Source organism: Stegodyphus dumicola, chromosome 7 (genome assembly GCF_044657685.1).
Source record: "Stegodyphus dumicola isolate Sdum_Otavi_A_Nest chromosome 7, ASM4465768v1".
NCBI classification, from domain to species: domain Eukaryota; kingdom Metazoa; phylum Arthropoda; class Arachnida; order Araneae; family Eresidae; genus Stegodyphus; species Stegodyphus dumicola.
The window spans coordinates 67,715,642-67,742,328 of record NC_140774.1 but is presented as its reverse complement, the minus strand read 5'-3'; the positions used below and the strand labels follow the sequence as shown (position 1 = coordinate 67,742,328).

Below are 26,687 nucleotides of genomic sequence, written 5' to 3'. Positions count from 1 at the left end.
TTTTACTCCTCTTCTCAGTATGACAGAGCACAGTCAGTAGTTATTGCTTCTAACTATAAGAATGTTAAATGCAATGCAAAAAACAAATCTGACAGGGAGATCTCTCAGTACTCTAAAGCCTATGCTGAACTAAAAGCTGAGAACTAATGCTCTGCTCAGGTCTTGCATAATTTTGCCATCGGCGAATGAGAAATTTTCAGCACCTTCCATTTCTTGAAATTACTGGAAGTACATGTACAGTTACACATGGGGCAGATGCAGTTACGGTTACCTATAAGAATCAGACCGAGTACAGTTGTATAGGGATCAAACCAAAATGTTACCAAATTTGGCAAGAAAAACTACTCAACAAAATCATAGCCAACTTGGCGCTGTCTTGGCCAGCTGGCATTTTGGCAAGATAGCCATTTACATCAATGTTAAATAGGCCTATCCTCGTTAATCTTATTTTTTTGTGGAGCTATGATTTTTCAAAGTATTTCATTTTCATTGTTGTCTGACGTGTCTTTTGATTCTGAATCTTAAACAAAGTGCTGTGAATCAAAATAGTTTCGAGCTGGTATTATTACACACAGAAGAGTTAGTGCTGTAGATAACACTTTGAAAAGAAGTTAATAATACCAGCTTTCTGTGTGGGATGATTTCTTCATTTTCTTCTTCATTCATGCTACTTAAATGTTCATTTGGTAAACTGTTTTCAATCAGTTCTTCAACTGTGCATAAGTCTGACACCATTATATTGGTACCACAGTTTACATATTTGTCCACTGTTACGCATAACCCCAGTAGTTTCCAGTTTTCCTCACCCATAATCACAGTTTCATCATCAACCTCGTCAACAATTTCACTTGATTCTGGGTTCGAAAAAACCTCTTTAATGAAGAAATTTTTCGTTATTAGTGGTTTTGAGGAATTAGTAATCTCGAGGTTAAAAAGTGAAATCTTCATAGTGTTTATAATCCTTTGTTATACATGCACTTGTATACAAATATGTAGAATCTTTAAATTATACTCTATGAACATTCTTTATTCATTCTTTGTAACAATAAAATTTTTTAGTGAACTTTCCTCTTTCCTTTTTGAGTTAAACTTATATGGCTTGAGTCTTATCATGTTTGTACCACTGAATTCCTTAAATATAATAATGATTATAAAAAATGATAATAAAATGCTTGTAAGTAATGTTATAGATGAAATTTGTTCTTTCATTCATTTGGTAGTTCAACATAAGATTCTTGTTGAATTTCAACACTTATTAAGCTGTGTATTTGATAATGTATAATAATGTGGGCTAATAAAATATATTAACTTCGAAGTTAATTCCAAATTATTAGTTAAAATACTGTATGTAGTCCTAGGTTGACTTCGAGAAAATAGAAAAGGTTGGGGCTGTTATGAAACAACAAATTGGAGCCTATTTTGTGCCAAAAGCATCAGTGTTTAAACTCTAAATTCAAAGAAAGATTCCGTGATGTCAGAGGTATTGAAGATAACTACCCCCCTTTTCAGCCAATGCTGAGAAAAGTGCTAACCCGCAGGTCTAATTAATAGAAATTCTGTGTGACTTGGCTTTAAAGCAAAAATTCAGTTGTGTGTACCTAAATTTCGTGAATACTTGCCTGTGTGGTTCTTAGAAAGTCAAAAATTTGCATTATATGTTATTCCATGTTAGGTAGTAGGTATCATTGCGAACATGTTTTTTCATTCACTAAAAGGAACAAATCTTCAGACTGAACAGATGAATGACTGTTAACTTGGATCTTGCCAGATTAACAGTCATTCATCTAATCTTTGTTCTGAAAAATTATTAGAGTGAGCAACATATCTCCAGCCATTTGAAACCTGGTTGCGGGAAAAAGATGCCACATGTCGGAGAAGAAATAATCATGCCCAAATTTCTTTATATTCCTTCTATTACTTTAACCCTCTAAGCGTTATGGCCGGCTTTGTCCAGTCATGAGATTTTGGTCATTTGTTATATATTAGCTTATAATTCATGATATTTTGCTTTCTTACTTTCTTTAATAATATAAATATCATCTTAATAAACATAAGTTTATGAAAATAGAGCCTAAAGTAAGTAAATATACAAATTTAGCTAATAAAGTATCTTTGAATACATGTCTTCATGACAGATCCAAAAACCCATGCCACTCAGAGGGTTAAGAACTATTGTATTAGTTAAGATTATGTATACTTTTTAAATGTATTATTAAGCATGAGAGTGACTTTTCTTCATTGCAACTCACTCTTTTGTATACTGATGAGTGTTTGGCCCACTTGAATTGCTGAGTTTAACGTGGCTGTCTTAGTGTATCTTGTCAAACAAATGTTTTGAAGAATAATTCTTATACTAATGAATCTAATATAGAAAAAAATTGTGATTTTTATTAATAAACTATAAAACAGCATAACTCTTATTTATTTATTTTAGGTTGTTGTTACTGAACCAAACACACAATTTATAGAACATATAATTTTTATTCTGAAAAGTGTACTCGAGAATAAAGTCGATCATACTGCAGAACATCTTGGTGTTAGCAGTATTGAGGGAATGATGTTAGCTATTGTAAGGTATTGTTTTTATATTAATTTTATTTTTGTTCCTTAAGTAGTTATAAACCATGTAATTAAATATATATATATATATATATATATTTTTCCTTTTATGTCATCACAGATATGTACGACACTTGGATACCACAGTTCATGCCATTCAGATCAAAACAAAACTATGCCAACTTGTTGAAGCTATGATGGTGCGAAGAGATGATTTAGCCTTCCGTCAAGAAATGAAATTCCGTAATAAACTTGTAGAATATTTGACAGATTGGGTAATGGGTAATAGCCATCAGCTTGCTCCACCGAATTCTGGTGATGTAACGACTTTAACAAGAGACCTAGATCAATCTTGTATGCAAGCTGTTGCAGCTTTATTGAGAGGCTTACCACTGCAGCCAGAGGAGAGTGATAGAGGAGATTTAATGGAAGCTAAATCACAATTATTCCTGAAGTAAGTGCTATTTTGCAAGTCATGATGGTTTTTTGTGTGAATAGATACCTCAAATCATTGATGAGGATAGTGTTTAAATTGAAACTAATAATTTATGACTAACTTACAATACAAACTGTTTTCAAAGTGAAAATTTTGAATTAAAAGAAATAATTTTGTTGCATCCGTGTTTGTAATAAATGAAATCTAAGATGAATATATATTTTAAAAAGTCGACAATACCTTTGATGCTTGTGATAGAAAGAATATTAGTTTTTTCAATTTTCCTGTTTCCTCAGTAGATGACACTAATTCTTGTTTTCCTTTCACTCTTGATCAATATTTCGTAAACAGTATTCAATGAAACTGTGGGATTCCATGGAGATCATTCAATGGTTTGACGAAAGGGATTCACAGAGACCATTCAAGGGTTCTGAGAATGCATTTTTACCTTTAGAACATTCAAAAAGTAACTTGAACATAAATAAGTGAATAAATAAGTAACTCCTGTACAAAATTTAAAAAAATAAGTAAATAACTCCTGTACGAAATTAAAAAAAAAGGGGGGAATAAGAATAAGCCTTTGCTTTCACTTAATAATCAATGCAAATGCGACAGCCTAAAGTCATGTTATGATGTTAAGCTTTTACTTATTGATGAACTTTGTTGATTCCTATAACATCTCATCACACATACTGTTCTACAAGATTAGAAATAAAAACACACATCTTGGGGCTATCTTGTAAATTATGAGGAAATCCAACCAGATAACAAGCACTTATTTTTAGAAGATTACACACACAAATACAAGGAGAATCAAAATTCATGCTGCATTCTATCCTGTGCATCTGCCAACTGAAGTATTGTCATATCACATGATCCTCAAAAGATATTAAAATTCGCTTGATGAATCATCGTTTACTTTAAGTAGCATGTGATCCTGACTGATGGAGGCAGGTTTTAAAGGCTAAAATTTTAAAAACCTAGAAAGTTTATTCATAATTTTTGTTTTATATTCAACTGTTAACAATATGACCAACATAAATAACCATTTGAACTTTATTTGGTTTTAAAAGGTAGCTGTCTCTGTATTTTTTTGGCCTTAAAATCATATTCAATATTTTCTTGAAATATTTGTCATCTTTGAAAGAACATTTTAATTAGTGCTGTCAGTGGAATTTTGGTGCAGTTTGAAAGATGAATAACGTCAACTATCACACAGGTCCATGTCAACACTTTTACCACTCAGCTTATTTGTTGAGAAAAATAAATACCATACTGATATTCAGACTGATACTGAACCTGACGTGAAAATTCAACTTTGATCCGTAAAACCTAATATTAATTATATCTAATATTAAGTGAAGGAAAAAAGCAGTACGACTCATCTCCTTAAAATTTAAATTTCAAAGTTTTTTTAATACATTATTTTATGGTATATTAAGAAGTTTGGGTTAATTTTAAAAATTCCTTTTTACAGGAAATTAATATTATTTTATTTTGTAATATCCTGCAGTGAGAAAAATGCTTTAACATTCACATATTTATAAGAAGAAAACTTTAAATGTAATCCATACAGCTGATCTATTTTATCACAAATAATGGCAGTGTTTTAGAAACTTGTTCATTTGACACTGAAAGATTAAATTTAGAGAAAAAAAGATAATAGTGTTATAGTTAGTTTAGAGAACCTGAACTATAGAGCATGGTATTATTATAAATTATACAGCTGGTTAAACATGCATTTTTTCTATTAATACCAGCAACTGTTCGGCTAGCTCAGTGGTCGGCAAACTTATTAGACAAAGAGCCAAATATGAACATTACAACAATTTTTTAAAAAAATTGGGAGCCAAATCTGCTTGTTTAGTAATTTTTTACTACACTAAATAAAACTAAATTTAATACTTAATAAATATTTATTAATGCGAACAATGTGCTTGCATCTCCTTGGAAAGTTTGAGTAAGTCAGGTTTGTACGTTGTTTTTAATTTTAGGCATGATTCCAAGTTATCATCAATAAGACGACTTCTCAGTTTACTCTTGATAATGTTCATGCTTGAAAAAGATTGTTCGCATATATATGTAGAACCGAAAAGGGAAAGAACAACAAATGCAAGCTTTTTCAGCTGATCGTGAGAGTCAGGAATACTATTTCAAGCATTGAAAATGATCATGTCTTCCTTCTCCAGGTCATTCAAAGCAGACCACTTGTGTTGTGAACTAAGATCACATTTTTCTTGTCCAATATTTCCAGTTCAAGACAAAGATGTTTGAATTTAGAGCACCATATCTCCTTGTTTTTTTAATTCAGCAATTGTATTTCAAAGCTACCAATGTCAATTTCAAAAGGAGAAGATTTCAACTCGATTATCGTAACATTAAGAGGATTTTTGACAAATGCTAAAATTGCTCTGCTGTTTTTAAATTCTTGAAACCTGCTGAGAAATGCTTCCCTCATATTTAAAATTATTGTTTTAAAATGATGTTTATCAATAGAAGAATTATTTTATTGGCGATGCTTCAGCAGGCTCGGAAAGTGAAACAGTGTTTCCCTTTCAAAATCCTGTGCAAAAATGTATAATTTTTTTTCAAATGTTATTACTTCTTCTATCATAAAAAAAAAAAAAAAAAAATTGTTTCCTTTCCCTTGTCATTTACAATTAAGCTGATTTAGATGAGACGTAATGTCTACCATGAAATAAAAGTTTTGGATCCACTGATCGTCTGTTAGTTCTGGATAGTAAACGCCCTTCTCAAGGAGAAATGCTTTAATTTCCGGGAAAAATGGACGCAAAACGTTTAAAAGCATTCCCTCTTGATAACCAACGTACTTTGTTATGAAGCAGAAGATCAGCATACTCACTCTCCATTTCAAATAAAAATTTGAAATGGAGAGATTATTAAGACGATGATTAAGAGCTTCAGCTAAAATGGAGTTAATAATGGTAATCACTAATTCCATAACTTTACAAATTTCTTCCGGAAATGTTTGTGCACAAAGCGCTTCTTGGTGAATGATACAATGGTAAACAAGTATCTCGTGATTAATTTTTTTCTTTCAAAATAGCAACAACCCCTTTTCTTACGCCGTTCATACTTTTGGCCCCATCTATTGAAATCGACAATTCGAGGGGAATATGGTGCTTATTTATAACACTCAATTACAGCATTGGCAATATCTTCTCCACGCATCTGACCTTTGAGTGGCAATAATCCTTAAAAGTTCTTCTTTAGGGCCTGAATGAGACATAAATCTTACAAAAAGTGAAACTTGCGCTGTATCATTTATGTCACAAGACTCGTCATCTGCTATTGATAAAGCTGAAACCAATTTCAGATCTTCGATATGCTGGGTGGTTATATTCGAACACATTTTAATTGTTCTATCTTTAATGGTTTTTTCAGACAATGGTAACTCTTTAATTCTTTTCAGAATATCTGCTTTTTTCTTAAAATGCCGAAATAGCTTTTCGAATGCATTTATAAAACAATTTTTATGTATTTGTCATCTATGTACAGTTTTCCTCTCTTAGCAATCTCTTGGCTACAAACAAAACTTGCCATATTAATATTGCTGGAAGATTGCATCCAGTTATTAAACACAGAAGTTGACGACTCCTCTGAAGTTCCTCAACTGCTTTCTTCCTTTGTGTCACCGGTGGTAGGATATTTAGTGCTAAATGACGCGTACTTTCTTGTAAGGTGTCTCTCTAAATTTGACTTATTGTTATGCGCGAATTTCTCCTTACAAATAAGACGTGTCGGAAGTCCATTCAAGTTTTGAATAAACGCAAAATTCTCGGTCCACTCAACTTTAAATTCGCAGTTTTCATCTTCCGTTTTTCTTTGCTTTTTTTTGGTAGCCAAGTTAATTGGGGTGCCTATAAAAATATTCCAAATATATTTTTTCTAAAGACACCAGTACAAAATTATTATCATTATTAAATTAATGAAAATAAAAATTTAAAAAATCTTTTTAAATAATACAATTTTATTAATATATGTAACTGCAATAAAAAGAAAAAAATAATTTTTTCCATCATCAGAATAACAAAACTTTTAAGATGATCGAAAATGGAAGAAAACTTCCAACATTTGGACAAATAGAAGTTATCGAAAAATCGATTACAAATTTTGTACCGGAACCACAAACATACATAGCAGGTGTAATAAAATCGTATAAAAATACCGGTAAGATGTGCAGCTAGATTAAAAAGTACAACAACTTTTTAATAAGACAGGACAATGGCAGACAAGGTAGATAAGACAAAACTGTTCACACTGCAACTGTTGCTCTGTGATGCCAATTTGTACCTTAACTACTTTATAAAATGTATGCACGCACATGCCGGTAGCTTATACATGGTTTATGTTTACGTTTACGAAAACTAATAAAATTAAACTCGATGTTCGTTACGTATTTTTACAACAATATAAAATTTTAATTACCTATCTATCTTTTGACTCGAACAAAAAATTATACATGTTCTCGATTTATAGAAGAATTTTAATTTATCATAATAAGATGTAATTTTTTTCTTACATAATAAGATGTAAATTTTTTTTTTAATGAAAATATTATTGCACCTTCCGTGGATATTTGTACCAGAGCCGCACTTAAGGAGCTAAAGAGCCACATGCGGCTCTGGAGCCGCAGTTTGCCGATCACTGGGCTAGCTGAATAGAATTCATTTGTTAAGGATTGCTTGTGTGATAAGCAGAAAACAACACAAAGCACATGAAATTGACACCTATTCATAACTTATGTAATGGTTTATAAAATTAGAAATTCTGACATTAATCTGTCATTTTTGATGTATTTAAAGTATCAAGGATCTTATAAACCCTATGAATTTAAGTCGATAATATATGGAACTGGCTTATTATACATAAGTTACTTCAAGAAATTTTTTTGTGTGATATATTCCTATTCATGGTATAAGCAGTTTTCATATCCAGCTGGGAACTAAAAGATAAGTATTTAGTGAAAGATAAGTGCCCCTTTTAATGCCAAGCGAAAGTGTTGTACCTATGTGAAAAATACTAAATTGATTTGATAAATACACTAAGGTTTGGGAAAAAGCTCATAAAAACCAATCTAAGAATGATATTTACAAAATTCAAAAAGCAGCATATTACGAAATGAAGAAAGAATAAGGTAATGCCAATTGTATATCAATATTTATTGAAAATCATACTACAAGTAATATCAATTTTAAAACATTCTAAAAAACACCAAAACAATTTTTTAATTCTTTTGCTGAAATTAGAATATCTATAACATTTTATAAATTTATTTTTAGATAGAGTTCTCTTGCAATGCAAATAGTAAGACGCCATCAAATATGCAACGATATATATTGTTGTCGCCGCATTTTGCAAATATTGCAAACAGTGATACTATAAGGTAGTTCTTCCACCTTCTTGGCGAGCCTTCGTGGTTCTGCATGCTGGTCCGGTATTCCAGAAGTCCATGGTTCAAATTCCTGCGAAGGCGGTTGCTCATTTTTCATCTCTCCAGGTTTTCCAATTAACCTAATGTCTCTACAATACATTATTGTTCGACACAAAGGGTTAATCCCATCTTAAGCTGCCCTTTGATTCCTCTCAGTACATATATGAAAAAAATATATAATTTAATGGTACCAACTGAACTAAAATATAAGTCCGGTTTGGTTGAATAGAGCTAATGGCTTTACCCAGTCACCCCATAAAATAGAGAATGAGTGTAAAGAATTACCAAATTTCCCTGTGCATCCTCTCAGTGTGTAAGTATTTAACATAACAGTGATTAGAAAATCTATGGTTCAAGTCCTGGCAAGGTAATGGTTGAATTTTCCTGTTTCTTGGTCTGAAAAATGGTTCTTGTATAGTAAATAAGCATGTGTGTGTGTGCATGCATGCATGTACAGTGCTAAGAGTCACACATGATACTGTCTGTATAATTAATGTGAATATTTATTTTTAATTTTTATTATCCGATATATGTACTTAAAATATTTTTATGGTTACTTATATACATGGTTAGTTATGTTTTTGAATAATCTTTATGAAATTAACACTAAAAGAAAAATTAGGCCACATTATTTTCAAGACAAAAATATTAGCCGACCAATAATTAATTACTGAATTCCACTAAAATTTTTCTCAGGCTATGCAAATGAATTATAAAGACATCAGCATATCAGTTGACATATCATTTATTCATGTGATTCAAATTAATATTATATAAAAAATATGAGATAATCTGCACCTTGTAAAAAAGGATAAAATGTGCAATTAGCATTTTATTATTTTGACATATTAAAATGTCATATATATATTTTTGTATATGTATACATCTAACAATACAATAGGAAATTGTAATAACAAATAACACCTGTTTTATAATGTAAAACGTAACTATGCTATAAACAATTAATTCTTAAGTTTTTGTAAAGTTTGCAGGTAAGCAATTATTATTTTTTGATACTAATAGATTAAAAAATACTACTTCTTTAAGACATCCTCAGTCTTATAATATTGATAGCCTATAATGTAATATAGTAGTAATAATAATGGTAATGCAATATTATCTTGCAAAAAATCTAAGTACCTAACAGTAAGTTGCACAGTTATAAATTATACATAAAGGACATTTTGTAGGCAGATATGATTTGAATCAAATGATTCATTCAGAAAGCTTGGAATTTACATGTATTCTATTACGATTCATTATTATTAATAAATCTCATTTATTATATGCCAGATTATCACATTAGGTTTTAAAAACTCATGCCTCTTTCAGCATTTAAAATTTTAATCATTTAGTAATTTATTAATACATTAATTATTTTTGTTGTTAAAATAATGAATGTGTTTCAAAGACACAGTGACAATTCATTTGTATAGTGAACCAATAAGGCGCCCCCCACAAAAATTACAGAGAGCTTTAATTTAAACTTGTGACATACAAATTTTATTTAAAATAAAATATATTAAATGCCAGTAATTAATTTTAAATCATAGCAAAAATATGCAAATAAGAATAACTTGTAAAAGTATCATAATAACAAAAATTTGATATTTTGCAGCTTTATATACCCCATTCTTCTTCTTCTTTTTTAATTTTTTATTTTTCATTAGTGAATTTCACTTAATAATGAAAAATATTCCTTATTGGATTTGTAGTATTGTTTGTAAAGTACAGTCAAAAGTCGTTAATTCGGATACCCATAATCCGGACCTCAAGGCTACAAACTTTCTGCGAATGCGTCGCATTGACGCAGATGCGTAAGACCTTAACGGCTATGAATATGCGTGTGCACGTGCGCAAAATACGTTTACGAATGTGCGTTTAATGTATAACGGATGGTATAAGCTAAGCTAAAATTATCTAATTCAGTTAATGTTGCAGATTGCGTTGTTCCTTAATCTTCGAATTGGATTCCGCTTATTATTTTTTGCAGACTGTTAGAGCAATTTTATAAAAGTAAGCTTGAACTTTCGATTATGTCAAATAGAATTTCTGATATATATTTACTAATATGTAAAGAATCTACAAAGCGAAAGTATGTTTCGAAGTCCATTAAACAAAAAGTGGAACTGCTGCAAAAAATGGATAAAGGCATATCCTTTGTTTATCTAAACTTTAACGCTGCGGCGGTGCGCAATGAATTGGAAGTTGATCTGTCAGCACTATCCTTATCTTCAGGGCAGATGTTTTTATTTTATTTGGCTTATAATTCCTTATTAAATGTAGTATTTCATCTCGATGTACTCCGTCTTTGATATGATTTAAATCAAGTTCGTCATCATTATAATTCGCTTCCGAAAGCGAAGAAAGTGACAGAGGTTATTGAAAACAAAAAAATTTTGATTAACAAATTAGTCGGTATTCTCGAGAGAGCAATTATAGGACTTGAACAGCGGAACTATGTAACTAAACAAGAAATTATGTCTGTTTATAGAATTAAAGAGAATGTATTATCACATAAAAAACGAAGCAACTTAAACAACTTACATTGAAAGAAATGTTTAATTAAGTAAACAAATAAATATTAAGCTTTTTTTTTTTTTTGTAAATTTTGATACCCTATAGATCATAATTGTTCTTTATTTCATAAATTAAGGTTTCATATTTTTAATTTTATAATTTCTGCATGCCATCTTACCAGATTTAAACTGGTGATCTATAATCCGGAATCGCCGAAGTCCCGACAAGTCCAGATTAACAACTTTTGACTGTATTTCATTATTATACTTTTAAATTAACTTAATCTGTTTTTACATTGAAGTGTCTGGTGTGCAAATATAGGAAAATAACACTTCTCTGACTCCAATGGAACCAATATTTTATTCCTTACGAAGTTATAGATTCTTATTCATAAGATTTATTTACATTTTACATGCACGTAGAATCGCGTTACAGAAAACCAAAGTTTGTTTACTTCGTTCTTCGCGGAGACTGGAAAGTGTTGCCATTCCTCTTTAACTAAATTTAATTAGAAACTTGACGGAACTGAAGCGACACTACACACCCCCTTCCTAATGACAGCGATTATGGAAGATAGTCTTTAAAGTGACTGGGAAACTTTACATGTCTGCCGGTTCTAGTAGTCTTGGTTTCATGATGAGTTTCTGAATTTTCTTCAGTGTTCTTGAGTGCAGATGTTTCCCCAAGTTCCGCTTTCTTGGAATGGTAGTTTTGAAAAGGAGTATCAGAATCTTGCACTAGGAAACATGGCTTTAGTCTGTCTATTGAAACTCTTTTAACTTTTCCTTGGATTTCAATATCGAAGTACTTATCCTTTCTTGCTCTTACAGGATACGGTCTAAGATAGACAGGCTGTAGTGACGAATTATTAACCTTTTAACTGTCATGCCCGAGATTATCTCAGGCACAGCATTGGTGTTCGAAAATGTCACGCCCGAGTATTACTCGGGGTAATTTTTTTTGAGTGCATCGTATTGTTATACCCGAATATATATCGGGAGACGTTTATTTTGGCTTCATTTCTTTGTCAAACCCGACTGTATCTCGGGAAAAGTTAATGTGCGCTCAATTCAATAGATAACAGCACTTTACTGAAGATTTCAAAGGTTAGAGGTTATAAGTTCTTTGGTTCAAAGTGCACGGGATCTTTTTGTTGTAAAATGGCGTCCAGCTCTTTGAAACGTTATATAGATGATTTAGATTCTTCAACCGAAGATGAAGGATGTGTGTCTGATGAGCAGTATTCATGATACTTCCACGGTCAGCCTCAAAAATAAAAAATAAAAAAAAAAATGAAGATATACTCAAGCTGAAGATTGTTTCTGACTACAGTCTAACTATGGGTGGTGTAGATCGCTGTGATTAGGAAATATCCTTTCATCCAACAATCCGAAAACGTCATAAAAATATTATAAAAAGATATTTTTACATTTACTAGACAAGATACTTTGGAAGTCATATTTACTCTATAAAAATGTAGTTGGGAAACGTATTACATTTTTAGAATTTCGAATCCAAGTTGTAGAAGAGCTTTTACATAAATATGATGATGCAGCTTCTGGACAAAAGAATGTTGGCAGACCACCTACAAATGAATGACTACAGACAAAAGAATGTTGGCAGATAACCCTGCCCGTCTTACTGAACGACATTTTATTTTCTATATTCCTCCTACTCCTGTGAAACATGAGCCTACAAGACAGTGCAAAGTGTGTTGTTCGAAAAAGGATAAAAATGGGAAAAAGATAAGGAAGGAAACATGATTCTGGTGTAGTGAATGTGGAGTTGGTTTGTGCTTGGAAAAGTGTACCACACAAGACTGAATTACTGAACTTCGAATAGGTATTCACTTTTATTTTTTTTTTCATTTATTTGTTTTTTAGAAAATAATTTGTTTCATTTTTAGAAAATAATGCTCCGCTAAAAGCGAACTTTACAACTGCCATATTGAGTAGCAGCTGCCTCAAGAAAATACGCAGTGGCTACAAAACTTAAAAAATTTTACCCATGTACTTCAAAATATCAATTTTTAACTACTTAAGTATATTTTATTTTGTACTAAACATTTGATTTTTCCAATGAAAAAATTTGACAATTTGTGTACCCAAATCAACAAAATAACTCGACAGTTAAAGAGTTAATGTTGTATAGGAATACGTGAGAATAAGCCAAAGGGAGTGAGAATGGCCGTTTTCGGTATATCTTCTTCGCGAACTGGAATTTGTTGGTACGCTCTAATGAGGTCTATGGATGAGAAAACTCTTTTTCCAGCTAAAATGGAACTTCAATGTGTTAAAAATGGGAGAGGGTATCTATCAGGAATAGTGACGTTGTTTAACGTTCGATAGTCTCCACAAGGTCTCCAATCACTTGATTTCTTCATAGCGAGATGTAGTGGCCTCGACCAGTTACTTTTGGATGGCCTGCATAAATTCAAACTCATTTTTAGCCGCTTTGAGTTTCTCAGCTGATAGTCTCCTGGCTTTACCGTAAACTGGTGGACCTCTGGTTTCGATATAATGTTCGATGTTATGATTTTTAACTTTATTATTAACTACATTGAGTTTTAACAAATCTGGAAAATCGTTAATGATACATTTATATGGATCATTTACGGCATTTAAAATTAAAATATTATTATTGTTATTTTGAAAACAAGGAGTTCCATTGGTTGTTAAGAATGTAGTACCATCAATCAACTTGCGATTTTTAGAATCTACCAAAAGGTTAAAATTGGCAAGAAAATCCATGCCTATTGTCAGTTTGTTTACCTCCGCAATTACAAAAGGCCATGTGAATGATCATCTGAGTCCAAGATCAAGCTTGAGTAATTTTTGGCCATGTGTTTTAATTTTCGTCATTTGCAGCAAAGAGTTCTAATTTTGAGATTTTTTTTTATCTGCAGGTAAGGGAGGAGTGACAGAAATTTCTGCCCCAGTATCTATTAAAAATTGGGTAGCCGATTCTTTGTCACTGATAAAAAGACGACTCATCTGCACCCCTTGTCCCTCCGTCGTCACTGAGAGATGGGGAGCTGGTTTTCCGGACTATTTGTCTGTGATTTTGATGAGTAGTTGCAGGGTTGTTTACACTTAAATGACTTATCACCAAATTTTTTATTATAGTAACAAATATCACTAGATCTGTTACCACTGTAACTCCTATCTCTTGATTTGGATCGGTTACGGCGATAGGGACGGCTGTGGCGTTGCTTGTTTAAAGCAGAAACTTGTAAGCTAAGTTCACTAACCTGTTTTTGTAAACTTTCAATCGCTTCCATTTTTACCGTTATGGATGAAGCAGCAGCTATTTGGGGAGTAACAGGGTTTAATTCCCAAATCTTATCAGCCATTGTAGCCACTTTTGACAAATCTTCACTACTAACAGATATAATGCTGCACAAATTAACGGATAAACGTTGTAGCCATAATGTTTTTAGGAAAGTATCTGTTACTTTATCACCCGCCAAATTACGCATCTCACACAGCAATTGAGATGGCTTTTTGTCACCCAGTTCTATTTCACTCAGTAATTTTTGGGTTTTTTGAGTCTCTGAATCAGCATATAATGAAATTAGTCTATTTTTAATTGCCTCATATTTATTATCTTGTGGTGGACTTAGCGAAATATCAGATACCTGTGACAAAATATCGGGTGCAATGGAACTTATAACATAATCATATTTTGCTTGATCTGCACTAATTTTTGCATTTCTAAATTGTGCTTCTAGTTGAATAAACCATATTTTAGGATCTGGCTTCCAAAAAGGAGGAACTTTAACGCTTACCTTGGCGACAGACGCACTTATTGCTTTAATTTCTTTGTCGCGGAGACTAGAAAGTGTTGCCATTCTGCTTTCACTAAATTTAATTAGAAACTTGACGGAACTGAAGCAACACTACATACATAAATCGATTACTCTTCTCGGATGTCTATGTATTATTAATTGACCAAATATATATATATGTGTGTGTGTGTGTGATGGAGAAATACTTATAGGAAATTGGGAAAAATATAATCTGTTGCACTGTAAAGGGGGAAATATGTATATTACCATGAAAGACCGAAACCTGGAGAATGTTTACATTCTCTGATAAATGTCAACATTCACATGGTCACTTGATGTATTTCTTTGCTAAATATCCTTATTTTTCACAGGGGGGGGGGAATGCAGTGATTTTAACAAATTAAGCTAATGCAGTTTCATGGATCCAGCTAGTAATTAATAATAACTGAACAAATCTGTATTTATTGCTTTTAAATTGCTTAGTGTGTTATAGTAGAACAAATTTGAAAGACAAATATTGTATCTTTTACTGAGTGGCCTGACACTTTTTTCATATTGTTGAGTTTTCTGGTTAAATTTAAAACATAAATATCGTACATTTTGCCACTGACGGTATAAAGCTATAGCAACCTGCAGAGCGAGCCTATGCTTACAAATTTGAAAGAGTTGAATTACTTGAATTCATCACAAAAGTTCTTTCATGGCAAGGTAAAGAATTACACTGGCATTAAACAAGTTCAGATTCTGTCCTGAAGGTGAAGCAGCCTCTTGCATTGCACTTTTGGTTTGAGCCCTAGATGTCACTACAAGTAAGAATTTGCTGAAAACACTGAAAGCTCAGAAACAGCAAGACATAAAACACCTTGGCCCTGCAGCCTGCACAAAACTTTTATATTACTGAGTTTTTATTCAAAAGTTTCTATTAAATTTTGAACAAGATATAAAATAAATTCAAAATTCGGTCTTTAAAGTGTACATGGTTGGGTGGAGGATTATGTGTATTCAAAATTTGGTGGTTCTAAGTGCTACAATGCGATTGAATTCAAAAGACAAATATATTAATATATTCCAGTTTGCTCAGGGGCAACACATTTCTTTTATGTCACTGAGTTTTCTAATTAAATTTGAAACATAAATATCTTACACTTTGCAAAATGGCATTACAAACCTTATAAAATCTCTGAGTTTTTAATTAAAAATTACTTAAATTCACACTAAATATGAAATAAATAGAAATCATATTTCTAATTCCAGCTTTGAGATGTTCATGTTTGGGTGGAGGACTGTGTGTTTTCAAATTCTGATGGCTATAGGCTTCACAATGTGAGGAACATACAGACGTATGCATGTGCAAATTCGTCATTATTTATTAGTAGATTTGAGGAGTGAAAGTACATTACATCACTGCTGGGTCATACAATGATGTATAGTTGCAATTTTGGGTTACTGTTCAATAAAAATAGATCAGCCTATCAAGTTGTTACATATAGTTTCAGCTGCATAGGGCGTCTTGACACTGCCATGAAGATATCAGCTTTTTTTAACAGCCTTCATATGGTCTGAATTCAGCTGTAAATGACATTTTAGGCCCTTTAAAGCTCACTTTGGTTTGTATGTTTCATATTTGATATATATATATATATATATGTATACGTATATATATGGGCCTAAAGTTTCCTTTGTAGCTGCAGCATCAACCCTAAGACATTTGTACAACAAATATTTTGGCTTTTATACATGATTAGTGTTTCAATATAGGTATGGATTACATGGAAAGATAAAACTGATCATTATACAGGTACATGTTCCATTTTTATTTATGAAGCCATTTATAACCTATTTATTGACTATTCTATGCAATTTTATTAACATTTCTATTAATTATCTATGCAATTTTATTATAAAGTTGTTTCCCCTTGTAACATGTAGGGTAAGGCTGAGCAAGTCGTACCTTTTAAATATTAGACATAATATAACAGGCAAAACAAATTGCTCCCTAGTCAGTCGTGTTGTTTCACATCATCTTTGTCTCTCTGTAATATTTGTGAGGAAGACCATGAAGAGAATATGATTCAGTGCCTAAAATGCAAAGGATGGTTACATGACTTATGTACTCGAGTTGACAAGAAGTTAAAAAATATCTTTGTGGTCATTGTTGTAGTTAATTGTATACTTAACTTAATTGAGAAAATAAAAATTATATCATAATTTTAGGTGGTACGACTTAGAATACTGGTTGCCTAAGTCAACTGCATAAGTTGTATTAAGTTCATGTTATAAATTTTATTAACTTCATCCAAGAGAGTAGATTGTATAGAATTTTAATGTAATTGATATCATCAATGGCAATACAATATATTATTATCTCACATAACTTTTATTTTATTCATAGATCCTATGATTTATACCCTTTTTACTTTGGGAGTATGACCTTACGCAACCTTATCCTATATTAAGAAAGCGAAGGTCACTCCATTCATGCCTTCCACCTTATGTCATCAGATAAGTGTTATCAAATATAGAGAAATAAGATTAGTCCACAAACTTTCCGAATAGACTACATATACAGAGAATGTTGGCACATTTTTAGAATGATTTCGGGGCTATGTAATTAATGTCTAAAATGTAAGTCCTTTCTTCTGGGCTATAAGTCTGCATCATTGTCCATGATAGAAAGGCTTTTCATAAAATTTTGAGGGATATTGATTCCCATTTCTCTGCCACTGCTTTCCAAAATCCATCAGTCATAGTGGGTTTGTGTTTATAATGAGCTCTTTTCAAGAGATCAAAGGTGCAGTAGTTCATAATGACAGGTGACTTCACTGGAATTTGTTGAAAATGTGTATTTGCAAAACATTTATCAGTTTTCAATTTTCAAAGAATGCAGTGATACTTTGTGAAGAGTGACTTGTTGCTTTATCGTGATAAAGTTTCACTCTTTAAAAGTCATTGGGATAAACAAATAGAATTTTTGTAAATATCAGACATGAAATTTCCTTTTAATAATATGTTAATTTTAATATTTTTTCCCACTCCTGTTACTTGTAATTTCTCATTGTAAGAAAATCTTGCAACAATCACTGCTTATTGAAATTTTCTTTGCTTTCATGGAACCAGGCTTGTATATTTTTTCCCCTCTTTATTTGCTATAAGACCTTTTTTTGTTTTTTTACTACAGTCATTATAGTAAACCCATGCTTCATTTCCGTTTATCTCCTACTAAGTAGTTTTCATACAGAGTCCTACAAATTGTTCTCTGTTGAGGTGCATTCAATGGATTTTGATGAACATTGCTTTTTTTTTTTTTTTTAAGTTGTAAACATCTGTTTATTCTTTTATTTGTTGTTGCTACAGATGCATTTAAAGTCTTTGCAATTGATTTCTGCTTCTGCATATATTCTCTTGCTACCACTGATTTAACTTAGAAACAGTATGCACATTTTTTGGGTATTCATTTATAGTCTTCTTTCCAAGTGAAAGTAATTATTGAGTTTTTCCCCTTTCCAGTTAAAAATGTTCCTTATTTTGGAGTTAAAAAAGTTTAATACCGTGGATTTCACTACATTTTTGAATCATGGAATAGAAATATTTTTCTTTGGAAAGCATTAAAACTTATTTTTCTATCAACAACTTGTTTACATGCAACAGAGTTGCTAAGTCTCCCAGTTTAATTCGGAAACTCCAGGTTCCTGACTTTACTCCTGCCAACCTGTTTTACACAATATTTCTCTCAAATTTCTCTTACTCTTTAAATTTCTCGCGATTTTTATGTAGTTTGGTATTATACTTCATTAGTTGCACCCAGGAAAGGGATTTTTGGCTTTTTGAAAAATGCTTAGTTTGGGTTTAGATTACATATGAAAGAAAACAGAAGTATTTCATTAGTGAAACTATGGCACACTTTTGCTTTGTGTGTGAGAGAACAGGTGTGAAAGCATCATTTCCCAGTTCTTCGGTGAGCTTCAAGCATCACTGTGGGTCAACTGGCATATGTTAGCCAATGAGCACAAACAAGGTCAAGGTTGTTGCTTTGTTGGTCTCCTGCTGAGCTGTGAGTTTCTCTTACTTATGAGATATAGTTTAAGAAATTTAAATCTTTTGTGTTAGTTATATCTGCTAAAACGGTAAAATACTCATGTACTTTTCAAAATTCATATACAGATGAGTTCTATTATTTAATCAAGGAAATGCAATATATTTGCAGTGTGAACCATTTGTCACCTTGATTTGTGGACTTCGATGGATGAAGGACCAATTTTTTTAAACATGTGTGTACACAAAAACACTAGGACAATGTGAGTTGTATTTTTTTTTTTTTTTTTTTTTTTTTTTTTTTTAACCCACTTAAATTTACTGGGGAAGCAAAGGACCAAAAAGTTTTTAATGCAGAATTTCTTTTCTCCACCCTTTTTAGTGGAGCACAAGCTGCATCAGATCATGCTGCAGATTTCTTTTGAAAATGTTTCCCATTAGTGATATAGCTAAGAAATACTTAAATGCAATGACAAAAATGGCAGAAATTGTTAAAAGAAATGTGTATAAAAAATAAATCTTTTCTTATTGATTGCATTAAAACAGCTTCACTCTGTCTCTCTTCGAATGGAAGTAATAATACCAATTCAAAATTGTATACAATTATTGTTTCTTTTCTTAATCCAGAGTCTTCAGAAATTGAGTGTAGTTACTTTCTGTCCTCACTTTAAAAAGAGATTTAACACTCTTTGATATAGCACAGCTAATTATTAAAACTTCAAAAGGAAATGCAGTTCTTCTGGGTAACTGCTTAGCATTTGGTGATGATAATGTAAAGTAATGGTAGGCATGAAGACTGATATTACAGTCATCTTAAAAAGAAAGGGGGGAATTCAGATTTGCAAATTATGAATTGCACCTGTCACCTCTAAAATTTAGCAGCTGAGAACAGCAGTTACCAATAAGTGTGAATGAACATCTTATTGATATTTATTACTATCTTGCTAAAAGGAAGGAAAATTTGAAGCAATTCCAACAGCTGCATATTACTGAAATAACCAAAATTTTGAAACTTGTATGTACATGGTGGTTATCTTTAAAGAAATGTTTATCTAGAATACTCAATCAATAGAGCTCACTTTTTACTTTGTTAAGGAAGAGGTAAATGCTTCTAAAGCTAAGGTAAAGACTTTATTGAAAGTTATAAAATAAAGTAAATGGAGATGTAATTGCTACTTTCACTGTTAGAAATAGATATAAAAAAAAAATAATAATAAAGTAATTTTTGCACCTGTGAGCATATTAATTGGCAATTTTCAAAATAATGCTACTAAATATAGGGATAAAGATGCTACAAAGTCCTCTTAAAATAAAAAATTGTTTAACAAGTGAAACATTTTCCGATTACAGTAAGTTTATCTCTTGAAGAATGAATATTTATGTCTTTGAACCCTAACTTTTTATTATTATTATTATTATTATTATTATTATTATTATTATTTTTTTTTTTTTTTTTGTATGCTCCATTTTACAATCATTCAATATTCTTAACACAATTCTACAGTGTAGATTTACATTAATTTATGTTTTGGAATCAGTGATTTCATAAGGGCACTTTATGAAAGTTTGTAAAACCAGCTTTTGTTTTGTCTTCTAATTTTACATATCAAGATGAACTTGAATTTTGAATTCTGCATTTCTGTTTTCAGTTTGCATAATAACTGGAATTCTTCTGTGAGTTAAATAAATTGGTGGTATTTATTTAAAGCATTATTTATATAATGTTATTGAACACTACCTTATACAGACTTTACCTTACCAGACCTTGTACTGATAAAAGCGTGTTAACTGCTTAGGCTGAGAAATCCCTGACCTTTATGGAAACTTTCAGCTTTATTTTTAAATATATAATATTGTATTCATTTTAGGTATTTCTCTCTGTTCATGAACTTGTTAAATGAATGTGGTGATTCAACTGAAGAAAAAGATGTTTCACGCCACAGGGTCCATGTGTCCAGGTTAAGTGAGCTGAGAACATGCACTATTCAAGCAATGTCTAATCTTTTGAGTGCCAATGTTGATAGTGGATTGATGCATTCCATAAGTAAATGTTTTTATTTATTTTTTATTTTTCCTAAGTTGTTAATGAAATATAAGAATGCATGTTTTGTGTCTTCCCATTATTACTATACTACCAGATATTAAAATTGCTACATCCTTAGTGAGCAGAATCGTACTGATTTTACAAATGCATTATTATAGAAGAATAAAATGATGAAAATTTCAGGTAATTCTTGGCACAGAACATGCAGCAATCAGTCCTCTGAACATCCTCATCCAACTGCAGTTGCGATTGTTATATTGCTGACCATAGTGTTGAAAAGACTTTGGATGACATTTTGGGATTTTGCAGTCCATGTGACTTCAGTTCTATAGTAGAGTTCATCTGTCATTCGGGCTGGCAATTGTTGTTAATGCCATTCACTTTGCAGCCATTGACCAGTTTTTAATAAGTGAGAAATTTGGAAAGGTGTCGTTCAAGCTTGAAGTCAAACATTCTGAGTATTGAAGAAATGTAAGACAATGTGAGCAACATATGGTCTTTCAATTGTTCTGCTATAAGCTGCTATAACAGAAATACTGAAAATATGGCACAGACATAGGAATTAAAAACACAGTAATGTAATTGTGGCTGGTCAAAGTACTGGATGTACAAATGAGAACTAAAGATAAACTGAATGTGTACTCTGGCACCTCATATCATCAGCAGATGTACTGGGCTGATATTACGATGACATACCTGCCAACTTTTACGAATTTTTCGTAATTTTTATGAAAATGCGTTTGTCCTTACGATTTTATGATCGTAATCCATTTTTTACGATTTTTTTCCTTTTTCAAGTGTTTTTAGTGATTTTTGTCGAAATTTTAGAATTTTCGCCAGTTGCATCGTGTTTTACCGCCAACTACCGACTACTTCGAATCCAGTAACCTGCGGTTTCTCCCAACTCGCTGCATAACCAGTCAATCCAATGCGCTGAACTTGTTTCTCCCACTCTTTTCTTTGTGGGTGCCAGATTATTTTTTTTTTTTCGTGTTCGCTTCAGCAGCAAGGGAATTACTCAGCTCGGACTCAGCGAGCGTGGATTGTCGCATTCTTTTTTTTTTTTTTTTTTTGTTTGTTTGCATGTGCTGCGAATTTACGAAATGAGTTAAAAAGAAACCGTATTCTCAATATTTTCGGCCTGCCTACAAAGCCGAATTTCCAACAATTAAAGAATCCTTCAAAGGAAATAACTATGCATTTTGTAACATGTGCATGTGTGACTTCATAATAAGTCACTGACATTGTGAAGCATGTTAAGTCTAAAAAGCATAAAGTTAATGCTTCGGCTTCGACAACATCAAAGAAAGTGGATGATTTTTTTTCAAATTCGGCTACGAATTCGGATGCCGATGCCATTTTGGCAGAGTGTTTGTTTACTGCATTCCTCATCGAACGCAATGTGCCGCTAAGCGCTGCCAATCACGCCGGTCAAGACGGATGTTTCCGGACTCCAAGATTGCTCAGAAATATGCTTGTGCTCGCACGAAAACATCTTCTATTGTGAACGAAATTGCTTGCGATGCACAAAGTAAAACGATAGCTGCACTCCAGAATTCAGCATTTTCGGTGTCAATCGATGGCAGCAACGACAGCGATTGGAAGCTTTACCCCATCGTTGTCACATATTTCTGTGATGTTTCTAATGAAATGGAAACTCATCTTTTGCATCTTCCATTGTTAAATGGAGACGCTACGGGGGAAAATATTGCCTCCTTGGTAATTAATGAGTTGAAACAACATTCCAATATCAAACTGCATTTCATTTGGTGCAGATAATGCTCATGTCAGGGTGGGTGACAAAAAGGGTGTAGCCTCTTTCCTCAAAAAAGAACAAAATGAGTTAATTGTTATTGGATGCCCATGCCACTTAATTAATTTGGCAGCAGAAAAAGCTGCAGCTGCTTTACCATTAAATATTGACCAGCTTCTGATTGATGTGTTTTTCTATCTGGAAAAAAGTGTAAAATGGAAACATATTTCTAAAGAATTTCCAAGAACTGTGCTCTGGTAAAACAAGAAAAATTCTGAAACATGTATGCACGAGATGGTTATCCTTAGGCAGAGCGCTAGGAAGGTTTATTGAACAGTGGGATGCATTGCTAAAATATTTCCACGAAGAGACCAAAACGAAACCACAGATCCCATCAAATTTGTCGGCATATAAGATTCCGAAAACCAACTTTGCTTCTAATAAAAATGCTTTAAAAGGGAGAAGCCAACACACAGAATCAAACCCTTTAAAAAGAAAATGCTTAGAAGACTCCTCAAAGGTCAACTTTGTTAAAGAAGTTGAAGGGAAGAAGAAATTCTTCTATTAGCCGGGAGGAAAGGATTTTCTATCTTCTTTCTTCGGATTTGAACAAAGCATATTGTAGTTTTGTGTTAAGTACCATTAAGATTTTTGAAAGTGTAAATACCCTTCTACAGTCAGCTTCACCAAAATCTCCCCTGCTTATCCAAATTCTTAATGATCTTTTGAAAGAACTTTATACTAAGTTTGTAAAACCGTCCGTTGTGAAAAACAGTGTGTTGATTCGTGTTGCCTATAATAGTTTGGCAAATCAAAAGGATGACAATGATCTTATAATTGGAAATCAAACCAGGGAACTTGTAAATTCTTTGAAAGATCATGAGAAAAAAGAATTTTTTCAATGTGTTAGAAAGTACTTTTCCTCAGCCTGTGATTACATAGTAAGGAAGTTTCCTTTGCAAAATGAAGTTCTTTTAAATGCTGAAGTGGCAAATTTGAAACAAATTGAAAATTCATCTTTTGAAAAGATTCGTTTTTTTTTTTTTTTTTTTTTTTTTTTTTTTTTTTTTTTTTTGATAAATTTCCATTTTTGTTAACAAAGAAAATGAATGCCATAATGATGCTTTAGATGAACTACAGAACCAATTTTCAGCTGCACAGTTTGAAGACTTTGCCAGTTCTGGAGAAGATAGACTTGATGTCCTCGTTGGTACCTTAAAAAGAATAAAAAGAGCTGATGGAACACCAAAAATATGATAGACTAGCAAGAGTTTTATGTGCTATTCTCGTAATTCCACACAGTAATGCTGAGTGCGAGAGAGTCTTCAGTGTTGTGAAGAAAAACAAAACTATGTTTCGTTCTTCAATTTCACCAAAAACTCTAGAAAACATTTTAATTGCTAAATGTTACGAGGAAACTAATTGTTATGACATGAAATTTTCCAAAGAATTTTTGGCTAAAGCCAAAAAATGCACTCTAAATTCATTGCAATAATTTTTTTGTGTAACATTAAGTTCTTGTTTTATGTGTCCTAATAAATTTTTTAGTTCCTACTTAATTGAGATTTACTAATGTAAGTACCATTTTCTTTTTTCTATTTGTATAAATTGTTATTTTTTTAATATCAAAGCATGATATTAATTCTTCGTGTTCTTCTGAATTTTGGAGAAATCTTCTGGATTTGGGTTAGAAATCTTCTGAATTTTTATCTTTAGAGGTTGGCAGGTATGCGATGAGGAATGTTGACTTCCAATATTTGTTCCCCTTGGTGCCTTCTTATAGGGATGCAGTAGTTATGATGGGGTAAGTAAATGCGAGATTTGTCAATAAAGAACATATCACTCCATTTTTGTGTCTATGTGCATTACAGAATGCATCACTGAGAGCACTGATTCGTGTGCTGTAGCATCTAAATCAAGCAGTGACTCACCTTATTGACTTTACTTTGTGTTACATACATCCTTGCACTATAAATATGGGTATATGGTGCTGTGCAAGATGTACAATTTCCTAGCCAAGGATATGTGATGTGGCTACCGGATCTTTAACAGTAATACTGACAATATATCTGTCATATCAGGCATCCGAAATATTGCTCTATGTGGCCAGCTGGGAATCTTTGATTGGAAATACTTGTAACAGTCATTTGTTCCATAGCATTGTTAGTTCTGTACTAATATTGTTCTGTACCAATATTAGTGGTTCTATACCTTTTGCATGATACAGAAATTCACAGGTTTAGTTTCTCAGAAATCTCACATGATTGATTTCTGAGATGTGCTAGGATGAGTTTCTTCTCCCTCCTACATAGGCAAAATGAAACCTCCAACACACACATTAATGAGTAGATGCAGTTTTCAAAAGAAAATGGACAACTGCTTTTTTTTTAATACTGCTTCAGGCTGCTGTAACTCTTGCCTACAATGTGTACTTGCAGTGAAATGCTAATTATTTTGTATATCTGAGCATATTCTACCTTTCTTGCAGATTTCAGGTTTGTTATGCACTTTCGTCATGAGTAGAAATTATAAAGGTCAGCAGTGCATTTAAGGGTTTTGCAGAGTGTCCTGCTGTTATTCTTTTTATTTAATAATTAAACTACCAAATAGCTTAAATGAGAGGTTAATAAGGGATCATAGCTTAATAATATTAAGTGTAGAATATGCCTGTCTTTTTCTTGGCAATACACTATGTTCTTTCTGATACATGATGCTTCACATCTTTGTTATTTTTGGCTTAATTGTGGTGTTTATCCAGAGATCCTGACTTCTTAGTTACATAATTTTATGGCTTTTGTTTACATTGCTCTGATTCATTATGCCAGTAATTCTTGATGATAGTATTAATTTTTCACTATGTGTGATTATCTTTTTCTTTGTGGCTGAATGACAAATTACTGCAAGAATGGCCATTTTAGGCCACAACAATGCCATCAGCAGAAAACTCCTGCAATTTTCATGTAAAGTTTTATTTTTTTAATAAATTAGAGCATAACCAGAGCTTTTAACCAGATATTAAAAATTAATATCACATAGTAGTATTAATTGGGAATAAGTATTTTAAGGACTTGAATACATATTTGTTAAATATACTAATTTATAGAACAGTCAACAATAGATCTGCGTGTAAAGTTGGAGAAAACAATAAAATGATTTTGTTCTGAGAATTAGATTTTTTGGCAGTGTTTATCAGAATTCAGTCTTTTACTTTCTTAAAGCAACAGATAATGATTTTTTACTTTCTTAAGTATAGGAAGTATAGGGTTTTAAGTTATTGACGAAGGGTTGTATAATGACGTACATCATAATAAAAAATCAAGAATTTAAGGCTGGTCTTAGAGTAGCATTTGATTGTTTGTGCATCAAATAGTTTAACTTCTATTTAACTTTTAGTTAAATAGTTTAACTTTTTATCTGCTTAGATCTTTGAATATGTTTTATTCTAGGTTTAGGATATCATAAAGATCTTCAAACAAGAGCAGCATTTATGGAAGTTTTGACAAAAATTCTCCAACAAGGTACAGAATTTGATATGCTTGCTGAAACTGTATTAGCTGACAGATATGAGCAGTTGGTTCAACTTGTTACTATGATTGGGGATAAAGGAGAGCTACCAATAGCAATGGCATTGGCTAGTGTTGTTATGAGTCCACAAATGGTACATGTTACTTTTTTATGTTTAAACTAATAAACATATGCTTTCATCTTTATAGAATGGAGCCTCAGCTACCTGTTGAGGACCAAATAATTGATTTATATTTATTTTAAAAAATTAAGTATTTTTATATTAAATCATATTTTTTATCAAAGCGAAGATGAAGAAAATATGTAGTACATATAACAAGTGATTTTAATTATCAATTTCCCTCATTTTAATCTGTAGCTATAGCACTTGCTGTTACTCTTCTTTTAAAATTGTTAACTTTTCTCTTATTGAAAGCACAGTTCTTTTGATTATAGATACAATTAACAAGAATGATATATCTGCAAAGCAGATGTGTTTATCCAGACTCTCATACAAACAAGCTGAATAAAAGAAATTCTGAAATAAGTTAAATAGAGTAAATTACTAGAAGAAGAAGAATTATGCAAATCATAGCT

The 26,687-nt window shown here is 32.0% G+C and overlaps 1 protein-coding gene across 3 annotated transcripts in view; it reads left to right on the top strand.

Annotated features, from left to right (window-relative positions):
• Window positions 1-26,687, top strand: part of Nf1 (neurofibromin 1) — a 400,961-nt gene that overhangs the window by 180,953 nt on the left and 193,321 nt on the right. For all 3 annotated transcript variants that reach the window (XM_085820392.1, XM_085820391.1, XM_085820393.1), the window contains exons 22-25: window positions 2,435-2,574; window positions 2,681-3,013; window positions 20,658-20,833; window positions 26,033-26,244. In XM_085820392.1, coding sequence (XP_085676518.1) covers window positions 2,435-2,574; window positions 2,681-3,013; window positions 20,658-20,833; window positions 26,033-26,244 — 861 coding nt within the window. The remainder of the gene's footprint in view (window positions 1-2,434; window positions 2,575-2,680; window positions 3,014-20,657; window positions 20,834-26,032; window positions 26,245-26,687) is intronic.